Source organism: Ichthyophthirius multifiliis, assembly GCF_000220395.1.
Source record: "Ichthyophthirius multifiliis unplaced genomic scaffold scaff_1120509250852, whole genome shotgun sequence".
NCBI classification, from domain to species: domain Eukaryota; phylum Ciliophora; class Oligohymenophorea; order Hymenostomatida; genus Ichthyophthirius; species Ichthyophthirius multifiliis.
Genome location: NW_004086437.1, coordinates 27,637 through 45,124, shown reverse-complemented (window position 1 = coordinate 45,124; position 17,488 = coordinate 27,637). Strand labels below are relative to the sequence as shown.

General features: G+C 14.9%; 2 protein-coding genes across 2 annotated transcripts, besides 14 other annotated features; both read right to left on the bottom strand. All coding sequences in view use genetic code 6, as the record gives it.

The window, feature by feature from the left end:
- Positions 1-11: 11 nt before the first annotated feature.
- Positions 12-62: a microsatellite.
- Positions 63-3,233: 3,171 nt separating this feature from the next.
- Positions 3,234-5,019, bottom strand: IMG5_102050 (hypothetical protein; the record flags this gene model as incomplete). The annotated part of the gene is made up of 2 exons (XM_004035234.1): positions 3,234-3,745; positions 3,788-5,019. Coding segments are annotated over 2 exons (1,744 nt in total), but the record flags the coding sequence as incomplete, so codon positions are not given.
- Positions 4,790-4,836: a microsatellite.
- Positions 4,980-5,027: a microsatellite.
- A 1,021-nt stretch (positions 5,028-6,048) lies between these two features.
- Positions 6,049-6,091: a microsatellite.
- Positions 6,061-6,099: a microsatellite.
- A 2,447-nt stretch (positions 6,100-8,546) lies between these two features.
- On the bottom strand, positions 8,547-16,287 carry IMG5_102040 (hypothetical protein; the record flags this gene model as incomplete). Its single annotated transcript, XM_004035233.1, has 15 exons — positions 8,547-8,575; positions 8,779-8,915; positions 8,962-9,020; positions 9,068-9,102; positions 9,145-9,206; positions 9,277-9,430; positions 9,482-9,598; positions 9,628-9,680; positions 9,734-9,844; positions 9,919-10,193; positions 10,249-10,393; positions 10,441-10,562; positions 10,593-10,631; positions 15,549-16,202; positions 16,249-16,287. 15 exons carry the CDS (start codon positions 16,285-16,287, stop codon positions 8,547-8,549), a joined length of 2,031 nt encoding a protein of 676 aa, XP_004035281.1.
- Positions 13,171-13,214: a microsatellite.
- Positions 13,424-13,474: a microsatellite.
- Positions 13,766-13,801: a microsatellite.
- Positions 14,170-14,205: a microsatellite.
- Positions 15,497-15,542: a microsatellite.
- Positions 16,262-16,342: a microsatellite.
- Positions 16,343-16,350: 8 nt separating this feature from the next.
- Positions 16,351-16,389: a microsatellite.
- Positions 16,358-16,386: a microsatellite.
- Positions 16,390-17,152: 763 nt separating the features above from the next.
- Positions 17,153-17,204: a microsatellite.
- Between the last annotated feature and the right edge of the window lie 284 nt (positions 17,205-17,488).

The following is a 17,488-nucleotide window of genomic DNA, read 5'->3' as shown; positions in this document are numbered from 1 at the left end:
AATAATCATAATTTTTATATTATAATATTTTTTATTTCATTCAATTAATTTTTATATTATAAAAATAATTATAAATCTTATTTTAATCAGGTTATATTTTGATGTTTAATTATTTTTATAAATAATATAAATATATTTTATTTAATAAATATTATTGATCATATTTTTTATATAACTGTATATTTCTTAAACATAGTTTTTTTATCTGAATATTTAACTAATTATTCACATATAGCTTGTCTTAATCCTAAATTAAATTGCCTTTTAAGAAAATAAATTGATCATAAAAATATAAATTGAAAAGTACATTAATTAACTGAATTCCTTTATTCATTACCTTAAATAATCAGTTAGTTTTTATTTAATTCTATTCGAACAATAAATATAAATGAATTTACTAAATAAATAACAAAATATATAGTTAAATTAAATTTATTTATTTAAATTTAATATGTTGATATTTTCAAAAAAAATTATTTAGTATAAACAAAATTATTTTAATTATATTTAAACTGAATATTCAAATTTATTTTAATAAAAAATTTTATTAAAAAAATAAATATTTTCAATAAAATAAATATAAAATTAAAATAAACAATTAATGATATTTTTAAAAGTAAAATAAATAAATCTAATATTATTAAATTTCATTTTCATATTTTTATTAATTATTTATTTAATTAATGTTATATAATCATTATTTTAAACTCAAATAAAAACTCTTTTTAATATTACTTTTATGTAATAAGTATTCAAATTCTAACAATAAATAAATAGTATTTTTTATTTATTAAAAAAAAAAATTGTATTTATTATAAAATTAGTTAATAATTGAATATAATAAATATATATATATAAAGTAAAAAAAAGTTAATTTTTAATTGTACAAATTCTTATAATGCAAACATTAGACCCTATTAATTTATAAGACTAGCAATAAAATTAAATTAAATCTTAATTTTAAGGTGCGCTATATTGTATTAATTAAAAAAACTAAAGAATTAATAATTTATTAAATAATTAAAGTTTGAGCTAAATAATAAAAAAATAAAATATAATAATAAACAAAAGCTAAAAAAATAAAACATATTTAATAAATGATTTGAAGAAACTTCAAAAAAATTTAGACTCATAAACAACAACTGTAGATTCAGTTGTAAATAAAAAATAAAATGATAATAAATATATAAATAAATATAATAGTAAAAAAATAGTATAGAAAAATAATAGGTATCACCTTTTAATGAAGTGTTATATTAAAAAGTTTAATAAAAAGGAAAAACGAAAAACTAAAACATTAAAAATATTAAAGAAATCAATTTTTTTTTTGATAACTTTGATTAGATGATTAAAGTTTAGTATTCTTATAGTAAATAAATCAATCAGCAAGAAAACAAAGAATAATGTAATAAAGTATTATTTGATTATTTTGAAAATATTTGCTAAATTGAAAATTCAATAAAATAATCATAAAACACCCATTTTAGAAATAAAAGTATTACAATAAATGCAAGTTTTTCTTAAAATAATAGATAATAAACGGTCAAATAAAATATAAATTTTATTGAAAAATTAAAATATAGTTAACAGCAAATATTTATTCCTCAATAAAAAAAGAGTTATTTTCCTTTACCAGTAAAAATGATACCAAAAAATATTTCAATTTAAAAATAACATTCCCAAAAAGCAAAAGGAAATATAATATAAAATTCTCGTATTTTTTATAAAACTGAACATTAAGATGAAAGTTAATTAAAATAAATAAAAAACACATCAAGATAGACAAATATAAATTAAAAACAATAATTATAATATCAAGTTATTTTTAATAATTCTAAATTAAAGAATTTAATTAATAAAATATTATTTATAATAAGACATAAATAGTGAATAAAAAAAAGTCTCATTCATTTGTTAAAAACTGAAGAAAATAAAATAAATAATATTTTTTTATATTTGTATATTTATGATTTTTATTAAATAAAATAAATACATTTTTAAAAAAATTCATATTTTATTATAACATACATAAATATTTATAGATAATTATTATATCATCTATATTATTAATAAAATTTTAAAGAAGGTGTAATACCACTAAATACACTTGTTTAAAAGTCATATGTTTAATTTGTTTTATGATATATATTATTAGTAGTTGATTTATTTAGTTATGAAAAATCATAGGAAAATTATTGAGGTTATTTATTATTTTATATTAGTAATTATGATTTATTATTTCTTTCTTTTTCTAAAATAAAATTTCGACAAGATTATTGTTAAAAAAAATTGTATTTTTGTTAAATTTATTAAATAAATTATTTATTTTATTCAATAAGACTTTTATCTTTTATTTTTTTATCCAAGTTATTAAATTAATTTTATTCATTAAATTAAAACATTTTATAAGAATTTAATTTAATATTTGAAAAATCATAACTTTTTGAATTAAAATAGTTTTAACTAAACTCATTTTTATTATAAACATTATTCTATTAACAAAATTCACCATTTTCTTGAAAATCATGTAAATAATTTTGCATATTTAGCTAATTTATACTCGAATTCTAATCTAAATTTTAGTTAAAAGATTATTAACTTAATTTTTTTCTAATTTTTTTAATCTAATGTATTTGATCTAGTTATTTTTTATTTTTTACAAAAGTCTTCTTTATTTTCTTATTAAATAATTTTATTTAAATTACATTCCTATTTTTAAATAGTAATTAAACTCGTTTAACTTTACTGATTGATTTTAAATCCGTTTTTTTGGGGGCTAAAAGACGGAGTTTATACAAAGTTAGGACTTGAATTATCAGAATTTTTAACTTCAGATTCATTTTATTTATTAGTTTCAAATTAAAAATTTTTATTAGTTTCTTTTTATTAACTAGATTCTCCTATTAAATGTTTCAAACATTCTTAGAAAGGAGAATTAATTTATTAGTTATTTAATTTTATTTAATTTTAATAGTTTTTTGTGTTAATTAGATTCTCTAAATGATTATTAAGAATACTAATGCTTTTTTGCTTTTCTTAAATATTTTATTAATTTAATAATTCATTTATAGTAGATTAATTTTTTATATTATTATTAACGTTAAGTAATTAAACTTATTAATTATTTTTAGAATTTTCAATAAAAGAATTTTCCAAAATAATTTCTTTTTTAAACTTTTATTAAAATTAATCTTATTTTTTTTGATAATTGGAATTTTCAGTATATCTAAAACTATCTAAATTTTCTGGATTATTAAGTTGATGGATACTAGCATATTTTTTCTGTAAAAGAGAAGAAGAATTAGTTTATTATTTATCATCTAATAATTTTAAAATCCAATCTAATATTTTTATCAAATCCCCTTCTTTTCTTTATGCATTATGATTTCCATCTACATATTAAATCTGTTTGGGTCCATTATATCTATTAAATAATTATTCAGTATTTTCACATTTAATGAAAGTATCTTCTTTAGAACAAAGAAAATAGCAAGGAATGTGCAAATTATGTATGATTTTTGTTAAATCAATATTTTTTATATCCAATCCATACTTTTATTTAATTTTATCACTTATAAAACTCAAAATAGTTTCAATTATTAAAATAGGCATTCCATTTTTTAAATTTGCAACTTCTTATGCCAAAAAGTTTAAGTTTGCAAATCCACTATCAAATATTACTCCCTTTATATTTCGCATAGTTCCTGGTTTATTCAAATATAAAAAAGATGCTACAGCACCCATACTTTTTATTTTTTATTGCATTTTTTTTAAAATAAATTATTACCTGCGTCCCCATAATATTAAATTATCTATTTTTTTTTAATCTTTCAAATATTTTACAATTATTTCTAAATCTTCACTCTCATTTTTGCCCAAAGTTACATACTCTCCTTCTGAAATCCCACTTCCAGAAAAGTCAAAACAAAATAATCCTATTCCTTTCGAAATTAATTAAGGCAATATTTACAAAGCTTCTATTCTTGAACCAGAATTACAATGACAATAAATAACACAACTATTATCTGGAGATTCTTTATTTTTTATGATTAATTAAGGTTCAAATAAAGAACATTCTAATTTTAAATTCTATTTGTTATTTAATGTAATATCTTATCTTTTGAATTTATATTATCCATGAAATTGAATATTTACTCCTATTTATATAAAAATACATATAATGTATTTATTTTAATGTTTGTAATATATTTATCTATAATTATACTATATAATATTTTGAAACTACCTAAATCTTGCTAATTATATTAATGACGAACTGGTCTTATAAACAATTAATACAATTAATTAAATTGATTCATATAAAATAATATAAATTATATATTTTATTTTAAAATTTGAAATTATTGTAATTGTTTCTTTTTATTAAAAAAATTAAAAATAAATTTAAGAATAATTAAGTTATAATGAAAATAAATAAATTTGAAAAAAATATTTTTTTAATCTTTCATTTTATTTGTTTTGATTATTTAAAAAAAAAATGAAATTATATATATTTTAATTTTTGTATTTTGCAAATTTTGAAAATTAAAAAAAAATTATAATTTTTACTTTTTATCTTTTTAATAAATAAAAAATAATTTTGTATTATAATTTTTGTTATTATTTTTCTTATTTTAACTTTATTTTGTAATTTTTAATGCATTATTTCTTATTTAATATATATTTTTTTTTTTTTTTATAAAAAAATATTTATTTTTCGCGAAAAAAAAAAAATTAATTAATTTAAATAAAACTATTTATAAATTTTAGACAATTTATTTATATTTCAAATTTAATTTTATTATAATTAATTAATATATATAATTATTAATTTAAAAAGAAATATAATTAATCTTTCAGATAAATAAGATAAATGTTATAAATATTAGCTTAGTCTGAAATTTAATATAAAAAATATATATGTATTTTTTTTAATAAATAATTTAATATTATAATATAGTTTTTTTAAAAATTAAATCTTTAATAATAAAATATTTAATTTGTTTAATCATAAAACATTTGAATTTTATTATTACAGTCATTTTTATATCTCTATAAAATATATATATTAAGTTTGATTTAATAAATATATAAAATACAAACTTTTTCATGATGAATTTAAATTAAGAATTTTTAGAGATTAAAATGAGTAATTTATTTAATTTTTAAAAAATTGTATAAATAATTTAACTAAATATATATTGTTTATATTAAAAAAAAAATATAGTTATTTAATGCTTAAATTAATATTTTTATTTATTTAACACAAACAAAATTATTTAAGAAAGATTTAAAAATTTAATTATAACATTTAAATAAAGTTTTATATAATTTGTATTTTGTTATTTTAAATTTTCCTTAATTTTTATGATATTTTAAAAATATTTTAAAATATAAAGTTGTATATTATTTTTATTTATTATACAATATTTAAATCTATTAATAATATTATTTTGAAAATGTATTATTATTAAATTAAAATTCATATGTAAATATATTAAATATATATATATTTTTTATTATATATAATAAATAATGTTATAAATTGTTTATTAATTTAATTATTTATATGATTGAATATATTATAAAATTTATATTAAAAGATATATTTATTAAATAATATAATAGAATAGAATAGTTTTTTAATTTTAATTTTTTTAATATATGTTTTTAAATATTTATCTCATTCAATCAACACATTTCCTTTCACAAACTCTAATAAAAGGATAAAATATACCAAATCTCTTGCTTTTTTTGAATTTATTAGGAAACATTTTTTTTAATTAAGAATAGAATTTTGATGACGGAAAAATCTACTATTTCATACAGAACCAACAAAAACATTCTTTTTCTTCGAATAGATGATCTGTTTTTGAATTGCAGTTTAAAAATTTTTTAAATCGTTCATTATTAAATATTTAATCTTTTTTTTATACATTAGGATATTATATTTATAAATGTCTAAGCTATTATTTGAGTTATAACTCTTTAGTATTAAATTAATTAAATAATTAAACTAATATTAGCAAAATTAGAAATAATTATTTCATTTTTTTGCTTTTTTTTATTATTTCTTTTATTTTTTATTATTTTTAATTAAATTTTATGGATTATTAAAAAGATTATAAATTTATCTTTACATATATTTTTAATTAATAATAATACAAATAGTTCGTTTTATAATACATGTCTATAAAAATCTATCTTATAAAATTATTAGAAATAATATAATAAATGAATAGAAAATATAAATTGTAAATGTTCATTAATAAAATATAATATTACATAAATTAATCTTTTTCCATTATATAAAATGAATTTATAGACAAAAATATTATTTAAAATAAAGATTAAAAGAATTTTTTATTTAATATTTTAAATTTTTATATTTTTATTATTTTTGAATTTTTATCCAATTTAAAATTATTTAAATCAATAGTATTAAGATTTTTAAAAATATAAATTACTATTTTTCTCTAAATTAATTATACATTTTGATATAATTTGTTTAATATTTTTAATCGCATATATATATATTATCTTAATATCTAATATTTTAATTTTTAATATTCTGTATATAGGCTTTTTAATTTAATAATTTTTAATATATAATATAAAAAAAGTATTCTAAAAATCTAAAAATGCTTTTTTTTAATTTTAAATTTAAATAATTTATGAAAAAATATATATTCTTGATAAAATTAGTTTTAAGACTTTACAAAATATTTTAATTTTATTTTAAAAATTATTATGAACAATTTTCTATTAACTAATTTTAATATAATTTTTATCTCTTATTTATTAAAAGTTAAAATTTTATATTACTTATTTAAAAGCCTTTTATTTTTAATTATTAATGTTTTATTTCTGTTAATTCAAAATTAATATTTGTAGAATTTTATATTCTTATTATAGTGTTATTAATTCATATTTTTACTTATTTATTAATTTTAAATATTATTTTATTAATAATTTTTTTAATGCTATTTTTAATATTCAAAATAAATTATGCCTTTACTGTCATTATAAACTTATTATTTTTTACAAATCTTCATATTCTAAAATAAGCTTATTTAAATTATTTCTGGAGTTTTATAAAAAGATGGAGCTTTTAATGATTATGTAATAATATTTTTTTTTTTATCTTTTTATAATTTTTTAAGAATTCTTCTTTATACTTTATTTTTCTTTTTATTGTTTCATTTTAAATAAAAACAATTAATAATACTTAAAAAGCAAGATGTAATATTATTAATTAATTTTATTTAGTTATAAATATATATTTGGAGAGAATAATTAACTATCATATTATTAATTCATTCATTTTTATAATTTATAATTTAAATTTATGTTTTTATATTAATTTTTTTGTAATAAGAAATAAAGTATATGAATTAAAAAAAATAAAAAATATCTAAACTATATTTTTATTTTTTTTAAAAGCAAGCGATTAAATTAATTATAAATAATTTTTTTTTCTTAAAATATTTATTATTTTTGTAATTTAAAAATACTTAGTTTTAAATTACTAATTCCCAATACATTATTTTAAATTTTAAATTTTATTATTGTTATATTGATATTTTATATTTACTTAAATATTAATAAGAAAACTAAAGTTTATTTGTTTTTAGATAACAAATTCTTTAATATAAAAAATTTAAACTTATATACTTATTATTATTAAAACTTAAATTAATGTTTAAGTAATCTTCTCAAAAATTATTTTGATTTACCAAAGCTTATATTTTTCACTTTTTCAATAAATATATTTTGAATAGAAATTAAATTATTTATATTTTCTAATATTCTAATTTAGATATTAAAAATAAAATAAGAACTTTTGTAATTGTACTAATTTTTACTTAAATCTAATATACATTATTTATTTAGAGAATAATATTATAATCTTAAAAATTTTAATTTTAAAAATCAATTTAATACCATAATAAAATATCGTTTTTTATATAATAAGCACTTGCATTTTTTTTGTTTTTCATAAAAATAATAATTAATATCATAAAAGTACTAAAATTTTATTTAAATAGAAAGAAAATATTGTGTAAATTTTTACATAAAATAATAATAATTATTAATCATAATACTATTTAATTTTTAATATACATTTGATTTAAATATAATTTTATTTTTTAAAAACTTGCAAAACCATATTTTTTATAAAAATAAAATAATATTATTTATATGTATGTTTTTTCAAAAAAATAAAATAATGTCATTCCCCAATAAATACACAAAATACATTATACAAATATCTATGTCTTTTTAAAGTTAGCTATTATAATTTCTATTAATTTTAATAAATAATTATATTATTTTTAAATTATTATAGAGTAGAATTAAATATTATTTTAATTTAATTAAAATGGAAATTGATTGATTTTTTTATTATTGACATAATATTTTATTAATTTAGTTTTTATTAAAACAAATAAAATTGATAAAATAATATAAATTTAACAAAACTTATTAATATTATAAATTACATTCATTTTTGATTTATAAAAAATAAATATAAAGTTTTATATTCATGATAAGAAATCTAATAATTAGCATTCTTTTTTTAAGTAAAAAGTAAATAATTAGGAATTCTTCCAATTGTTCCTCTAATATCATCTTTTAATTTTAAAATTAAAATTAATTAATAAAGAAATAAAGAAATAATGAAATATAATTTTTTTTTACAGCTTCCAGGCCCTGGTTCATAAAAATTTTTTGTAGTAATAAACCTATCACTAACAGTATTACTGAATTTATTACTATTGAGTTTTCCTTATATATTATATGATCCTGGTCCTGTATTTTAGAATTAAGAGTTAATTGGATTACTTCTAGATGCAGAAGTCATGCCATATTTAGGCATAGAAGTTGTCACATAGCCTATATTAGCATCATATCTTTTTTATTAATTAATATTTTATATAATAAAAATTCTTTAATTACGCTCCTGGACCTGGATTATCTGCCTTATCTATTTTTTATACTTTTAATGCAATTTTCCACTTTTATTAATTTTTTTTATATTTACTGTATATGATATTTATTTTACTTTTGGTCCTTCTCCAATTTTTTAAGGATGATTATCTATATATATTATTAAAAAATAAATTATTTATTGTTTTATACATTATCCCGGTCCTGGTACATTAGTTTTACTATGGAGTGGAGGTCTTTCTCCAATTCCAATTCTATATTTTAATTTTAAAATATATTTTATTTACACTAAATTTAATTTAATATAATAAATAATTAAAAAACGTTGGATTATATATTTCTGATTTTGTTGATAATGGTATAGGAAAATAAAAATTAGGTCCTGGCTTTTTTAAGCTTTCTTTATCAACTATATCAAGTTTTTATTCTTTTCCTATTTTTATTCCTGAACGAGATTTAGCGAACTGACCATTATAAGCTTTATTATTTATTCATTATTAAGAATTTAAAAAATTGTAAAAATTTGTACCTCCAGGTCCGGGAACATCGGTTTCATATTATTTTAGTGAATCGTAAAGTCTTTATCCAAGTGTAAAACCTGTGTTTTACTATTTAGTCTATTTAGGATCAAACGCGCCTATAAAAACTTAATTTTAAAAATAAAAAATAATAAACCTGGTCCAGGGTTATTAGATATTTAATTCCATCTTCTTTAACTTCTAGGAAATCTTTTTTATTAAAAAAGAAATATAATTAAAAAAAAAGGTATATATAATATTACTTAAAAGAAGGTCCTGTAGAAGGTTTTATTTTTTCTGATTTATATTCTCCTGGTCCTGGACCTATATCTACTTTAGTTTTCATTCTTTGAGTACTGCCGAATCCATTTTTACTTTTTAATATTTAACAAAATTAAAAAAAATATTTTTAAATATCAAGTAAAATAAATAAATAAATAAAATATACACTGAGGTAACAGATTTTCCTTATTGATTTTTATAAGTAGAAAATTATTTGCTTAATTAATAAGGAAAATCAGGTTCTTCCCTTGGATAAGTATTAGGAGCAGGATTTTCATTAACTTTTTCAGTATTAAATTTATACCCAAAGGTATAACTTGGTTAAAATAAACTTGAACTTTATGAACCTGGATTGGGATTATATTAAGTTGGGCAAACATATGTTTTATAATCCCCTTATTTAAGTTTTGAGCCAAATTTATAGGCTATTTTACCATCTATCTGTAAATTATTTAAAAATAAATATATATTTTATTTCTAAAATTTTTATTTTAACTTAATTGAATTTAGCTTTATATTGACCTGGTCCTGGCACTCCATTTTCATAATTAATAATACGAGTACTTTAGCTAATTTTAGGTTTTAATATATATTCACGATCTTCATAAATACTCTTGTTTTCCTTAATTCCTTTTAAAACTCTTTAAATTTTTATTTTTTTTTAATTTATATAATTATTATTTTTAACTTTTTCTTTATTGATTTAGGAGGCTATTCAAATTAATTTGGATTTCCATAACTTCCTGGTCCTGGAAATTTAAAAGTTTCTGAATTAAATAATTTCGCTATTTAATTTTTTTAATTTTGAGGCTTTAAATTAATAAAAATGTTATTTTATACATCTCTAAGATGTTCCTAAAGAATAAGCACCATTAAATTCTAAAGACATTTTAATTTTTTATATTTTATTTTGAATTATAAATAAAATAAATATTATGTTTTTTTTTTAAAAAAAAAAATTAAAAATTAAGAAACATATTATATAAAATAAATATATTAAAAAAGTTATAATATATATTAAAAGCAATATGTCTTATAAAAAATAAAATAAAAATATATATTAAATAATAAAAATATAATAACGGTCAACTAATATAGACAAACGAAACAATATAATTATCCATTAAATATTTATTTAATGTTCATATTTTTTATACTTGATTTTTTTCTCTTTACATATTAAAAATTTCACTTTCTTCATATTACTCTTAAAGCTATTCAGTTTCTTGTTAATTTGTTTTTTAATTTTCTAAGTTATTAAAATTATATAAACTTTAAATATCTTATGTTTTTTTATTAACAAAAGATTAAATAAAATCAGTCAAAAGTTAACATAAAATATTTTTCATTTCTTCATTTAAAGAATAAATTTTGGAAAAATTAAAAGCTAATAATTCTGGATCATCTCCTTTATAAACTAAAATATAACTTTTTTTACCTTTTTAATAGTTTATTTCTATATTTCCAAGTATTTCCCTATTTTTATTTTCTTTGCTCTTCTATAAATCAAATGAAAAAGGAATTGCCTAAGTTGTTTTTTACATATTTTAAGAAATATACATTCTCTACCTTTCAAAAAAAGTTTCTTTTTGATTTTAAGCTTCTCTAGCTTTATTCATCCTATCCATTTATTCTTTTGCTCCTTTAATTATTTATACTGAAGTATTTTTATCAAAATTTAATTAATAATTTATTTGTGGTTTAAAAGAACATTCTTTTATTTCTTTTTCTCTTCTAATATTTTCTAAGTTTTATTTCGCATTTTAAATTTACTCCTAATTTTAAATATATTTATTATGTAATTTTGAATATACAGAAGTTTTAAAAAATTAATTATTATTTATTATTTTTTGACTATTAACATTTATTTAAGGCTTAAAAGTATAAATTAATTGATTTTGTTTTTCTGCTTTTTCTTAAACTTCTTTTTTTTTATTTTCTATTTTTTTTGATTCTTCATAAAGCATTTCGAATCTTTCAAAATTAATTTTTTGTTCGAATGTGTTTTTTGATTTATTTATTTTCTCAGACTTGATTTTTTATTTTTCTTAATTTTTTAAATCGCCTAAAATATCTTTTCTAGAATTCCTATACCATTCCATTAAATTAGTCTTATCATCATTCAATTTTCTGAAATTTTATATTAATTTTTCTAAATTCCAGTTTTATTATTCTAATAAATCTTTAATTAAAAAATAATTATTATTTTTAAAATATATATAAAAAAAAACCTCCATTGTAATTAATATTTTCCATTAAAAATTTATTAACAAATTATAGTTTTTCAATATTTTAAATTTATAAGTTTCCTTTGAAATATTCTTATTTTGACAAATATTCATAAAATATATCACTTAATAAACTTTCAGCCTAATTTATACTCATTTTATTTTCAAAAAACACTAAAAGTGAACAAAACATAACTTTTTTGCAGACTCCATGTTAATTATCTAAACTTAAAACTCTAAAACCTTATTCATGAAAATTCATTTCTTTTTACAATCTATTCAGATCTATATTACTTTTTTCTTTAATAATAAGAGAAGTTTATTCAGATTGTTCTTTTTTAAATTATAAATTTTTAAAGATACCAAGATTTTAAAATAAAAGACCGAAATTTGCAAAATCAATGTATTCTGGCTCGTTTATTGATTAAATAATTTAAAATAAAGCCTTTTCTAATTTTTTTTTACAATTTTTTAACTCTTTTAAATTATTTTTGATTTCTGTATGTTTTCAGTAATTTTGTTTTCAATATTTATTCTTTTCTCATTTTCTTTTGTTTTTCTATCCAAAAAATCTTAATATAAATATTTTATTGGGTAATCTTTGTCTTTATTTGTCCTCTTAGCTATTTTTTAGGAATTCTTATTTATTTAAGGATGAAAAGTTAAGTTCTTTTATAAAATATTTCTATTAATGATAATTTCAGACTTATTTAATTAAATTTTCCTTTAACTCGTTTATTAAAATATATTTTTTTATTAATTTTCATTATTAATGCTATTTAAGTTATCAATATTATTAAATTATTATTATGTATGCTGTAATAAGAATTCGTTTTATCTTAAATTTCTGATTCTTGTTAATAAAATTGTTTTTAAACATTCAATTTACTTTATAATTATTATAAAACAACATTATCTGTGCAACTAAACATGTTTTCCTAAGGATTTTATTATTATATTTATTATTACATAAATTATTATTCGCTTAAGTTTTATATTTTATTCATATTTGTTTTATATACTATCTATATTTTTTTGTTTTTATTTATTTTTAATAATTATAATAAAATTTTAATTAACATAAACGAAAAAATAATTTTAATTATTTTATTTTATATATTTATAATATATTTTATTGTTAATAAGACCATTATTAATATATTTTATAATTAATTTAATATAGTATATAAAATAAAATATTACAAATTTATTAATAGAAAAAATAAAATTTATTTATTTTTAAAGTTACTAAAAATAAAATTATTTAAAATATTTTAAAATATAATCATAAATAAATAGTACTTACTATTTTTAAGCTTGTTTAACCATTTAAAATATAATAAAATTCTTTAAATAATATTCTTAAAAAAATTAATTTAAAATTATTTAATTATGAATTAAACAATTATATAAATTAAATATATTTTTTATTAATAAAAAGGGATAATTTATATATAAAAAAAATTAAATTATAATAATAAAAATAATATATATTTATAAATATATTATTTTGTAAAATTCTTATTATTTTCTATTGTATATTTTATATATAAAAAATAAAAGTACAATTTATAAAAAATTATTAGTAAATAAATTTGAAAATATTAAATAATTTAAAAAATTCAAAATATTACATTAATTTATAGACTTATTTAATTTTTATAAATATTTTAATTAAAAAATAAAAAAACTTTAATTTTCAATTTATTTATTTATTTTGTTTTAAAAATTAATTTATAGTTATATTTATAAATTGTAATATAAAAAATTTGTTTATAATAATTATAAAATAAAAATTTATATTAAAATTAAAAGTTTATAATTTAAATGATTATATAATTTTAATAATAAAATCATATTGTTTATGATAATAAATATTAATAGTTAAATTACATAATTTATGATAATTATTAATTTTAAAGCAAAAATTATTTTTTTAAAATAGTCCAAATTATCTTTAAACATGTAAATTTATATTAAAATTATAACTTAAAACATATACATATCTATTGTAAAAAAAATATATTTAATTATATAATTGTCTATAATTAGTTTATTTACTCATAAAATTAATTAAAGTTATTTAATTTTTTTTCAAATTATCAATATATAATTTTTTATAAAAAGATGTAAATTTAAATATGCTTTATTTATAAGACGAATTACTTGATTAATTATATAAATCAAATAACTTATAAACAATTTAAACTAATAAAAAATTTAAAATTCTACGAATCTAAATCCATTAAAAATTCCGAATATTTAATAATAGATATTTGGTAATCTTCTCTCCTAATCTTATTTTTAACAAAAAAATAATAATAAATTTCAGCCATAATAAAATAAAAGTGAAGATTATGGTTTAAAAAATGAACTAAATTCTTATTTTAACAAAAGTTATCACCAAAAATTTAATATTTTTTTTAAAAAGGAGACTAAAATTAAAAAATTAAAATTTAAAAGAATCGTTAAAAGTTCTTAGTAATAAAACTTTTATATTAATTTTTAAAATTCAATTAATATAAATAAATTTATCAAATAACTTCTAAAACCAAAATTATAAGACAATAAAAGTCTTGAAATAATTAAGTTTTAGCTGAATCAGATAAAAAACAAAAATAAAGGGGTTTAACTTATTAATTAAATAAAACAATTATAAATTTTTAAAAAATAAGTATATATATTCTATATTAAAATAAAATGCGTTTTTTTTATAAAGGATTTTTATGTTCTTAATCATATTTTAGCAAAAATATGAATTAAAAATTATCAGAAAAGTTTGTATTCCATCCTGAATTCTAATTAGAAACTGTTATTTTTTATGATTTCTAAAATTTTAAATAGTTTAAAGTTTATTATGTGCATAATAATTATTTAAATCTTATTAGCAGATTTAAAGATTTAAAATAAAATTAAACAAATAAAAAAGATTATAAAATAAAACTATTAATTAATTTGATTTTTTAATTATTATTTAAAATTTAAGTTTTAATTTAAAAAATAAAAAAAATATATTACTTTATAATATAATTTCAAAATATGATTTATTTAAGTAAAATAAAAGTACTTTTGAAATTAAATAATATGGATTTATAAAAGGCGATAAAATCTTAGTAATTTTTTATAGTCATGAGAATATAAATATATTATTAAAAATTAAAAACTTTTATACATTAAATAAATAATTAAAAACTCTGTAAAATTTAATTATTTTTATATATTAAGCACAACCATTTTTTAATTTAAGTAAAATAATATAATTTTTTCAAATTATTTAAAATAATTTTAATTTTAATTATAAAAAAAAAAAAAAATTATAAACAAAATACTTTAAAACAATTAATAAAAATTATTAAATATTTTTATATAAAAATAAAAATAGTATTCATATTATAAAATATAAGCTTATAATTTAAAAAATTTAAATAAAAAAAAGATTTTACAATAAACATTTTTTTTTATTTTAATACATTATTTAATAACTATAAAAATATAAAATTAAAAATCATCATAATCATTATTATTAGGTTTATTATTATTATTATTAATCTTATTATTATTAGGATACATTTTCTTAAGCGGTTCTAATTTCTTTATCATTATCGTCTCTCTTGGGTTCATTAATAACAACATTATCAGGAATAGGAGTTCTAACACCGAATTTACCAGTGGGGTCATATGGTAACATAATTTTTACTTTTACTCCCATGATTCCTTATTTGAAAAAGACGTGTCTGACAGCAACATCGACGTAGTCCTTTCTGGGTTGACCAGTACAGATCATATAACCTTATTTGAATTTCATGGTTTTAGCTCTTTATTATTATAATTTTCCGGAGATAATGACTTCACAACCTTTAGCTCCATCATTAATAACTTATCTTATAATGTAGTTAGCAGCTAATCTAACTGGGACGTCCTTTAATAATTTATAGTTCAAAGCTTCGACTTAAGCAGAGGCACAAAGACCTTTGTTTTTTACGGGTTCAGCAAGGATTTATAATTAGTCATTAGCATATCCGAATCTTTTTTATAAGAAGTAGGTAAGTTCTTTGTGTTTCTTTCCTTCTAAACCGATAACATGTTAAGGCTTGGTGGCTTTAATTCTGATTTCAATTTTCATAGGGGTTCTACGGACTTCAATTCCAGCATAACCGGCATCTTAGAGAGATTTAGAGAAGAAGCAATGTAATTCAGCATTGAAAACACCATCTGCAACGAACTATTTTTTAAAAAAATTATATTATTTTCCTATTTTTTATTTTTACTTTCTTCTTCTTATTAATTTATTTAACTTATTTTTCCATTTTTAATTTATTTAATTTTAATTTTTTTTTTTTAATTATTATAAAATTATTTTTTCCTCTGCCTTTATTATTTTATATTTTTTTTTAATTTTTTTTTATTTTAAATTTATACCTTTGTTATTTTGTATTTAGAAAAAAATTGAATTTTTTATGTAAATTTATAAAAAAATTATTTATAGAATTACTTATATATAAGTCTATACAAAAAACCATCGAATTACATTTAAAGAACAAAAATTATTTTTAAGTTAACAAATAAAATCTAATTATAAAAATAAAAAAATTATATTTTTATATAAAATTTAAAAAAATATTTAATAAATAAATTATTGCTTTAATCAATAATAATTATAATTATATATAAATTTAAAATATTTATAATAAAATAAATACTTTTTTTAGCTTCTATTATTTTAAATTTATTGATTTTTATCTAATATTTTTTTAAAAAAATTTAAAACAAATATGATATTATAATATAAACTTTTAACTATTTTAAATATTTAAAATATTGATTCTTATAAATTCTGATAAAAATTAAATTCTTTATATTTTATGCAGTATTATCTATATTATATTAAATATAAAATTTCTTTTAATTATTATTATTTCTAAATTAAATTTAAAAATATTAATTTTATGAAATAAATTTTAATAAAATATTAAATAAAGATTATTTATAAAATATAAATAAATTAAATAACTAAGTATAATTCAAAATAATTAAAATTTAATCTACTAAATAAATATAAATAATTAATATGAATATTTTATAATTATAAAAATATTACTTCAATTTAATTTGCTTTTTATTATTTTATTAAATTTTAATTTTTAATTAATTATATATATATATTTAAGTTTTATTTTATTGTTTGCTAAAAAATATAAATTTTATTTTTTCTATAAAATTAAATAATATTCTTTTATTAATAGCTACAATAAATGATTTTAGCTTATATATTTACTTAATTCTATTTTAAGACTTTTAAAAGTAAAAAAAATAATTTATATAAATAAATAACTAATTATTAAATTGAAAAAAAAAAATATATATATAATGTTAAATAGAGCAGCATAGCAAACTTTAATTGTTAAAAATTCAAAATAATTTAAAATATCTACACGTATAATGGGTTAACATAATAAAACTAAATGGATAAACTATTATCCAGAGCAAGATTCTTTAAATTCCTCGTCA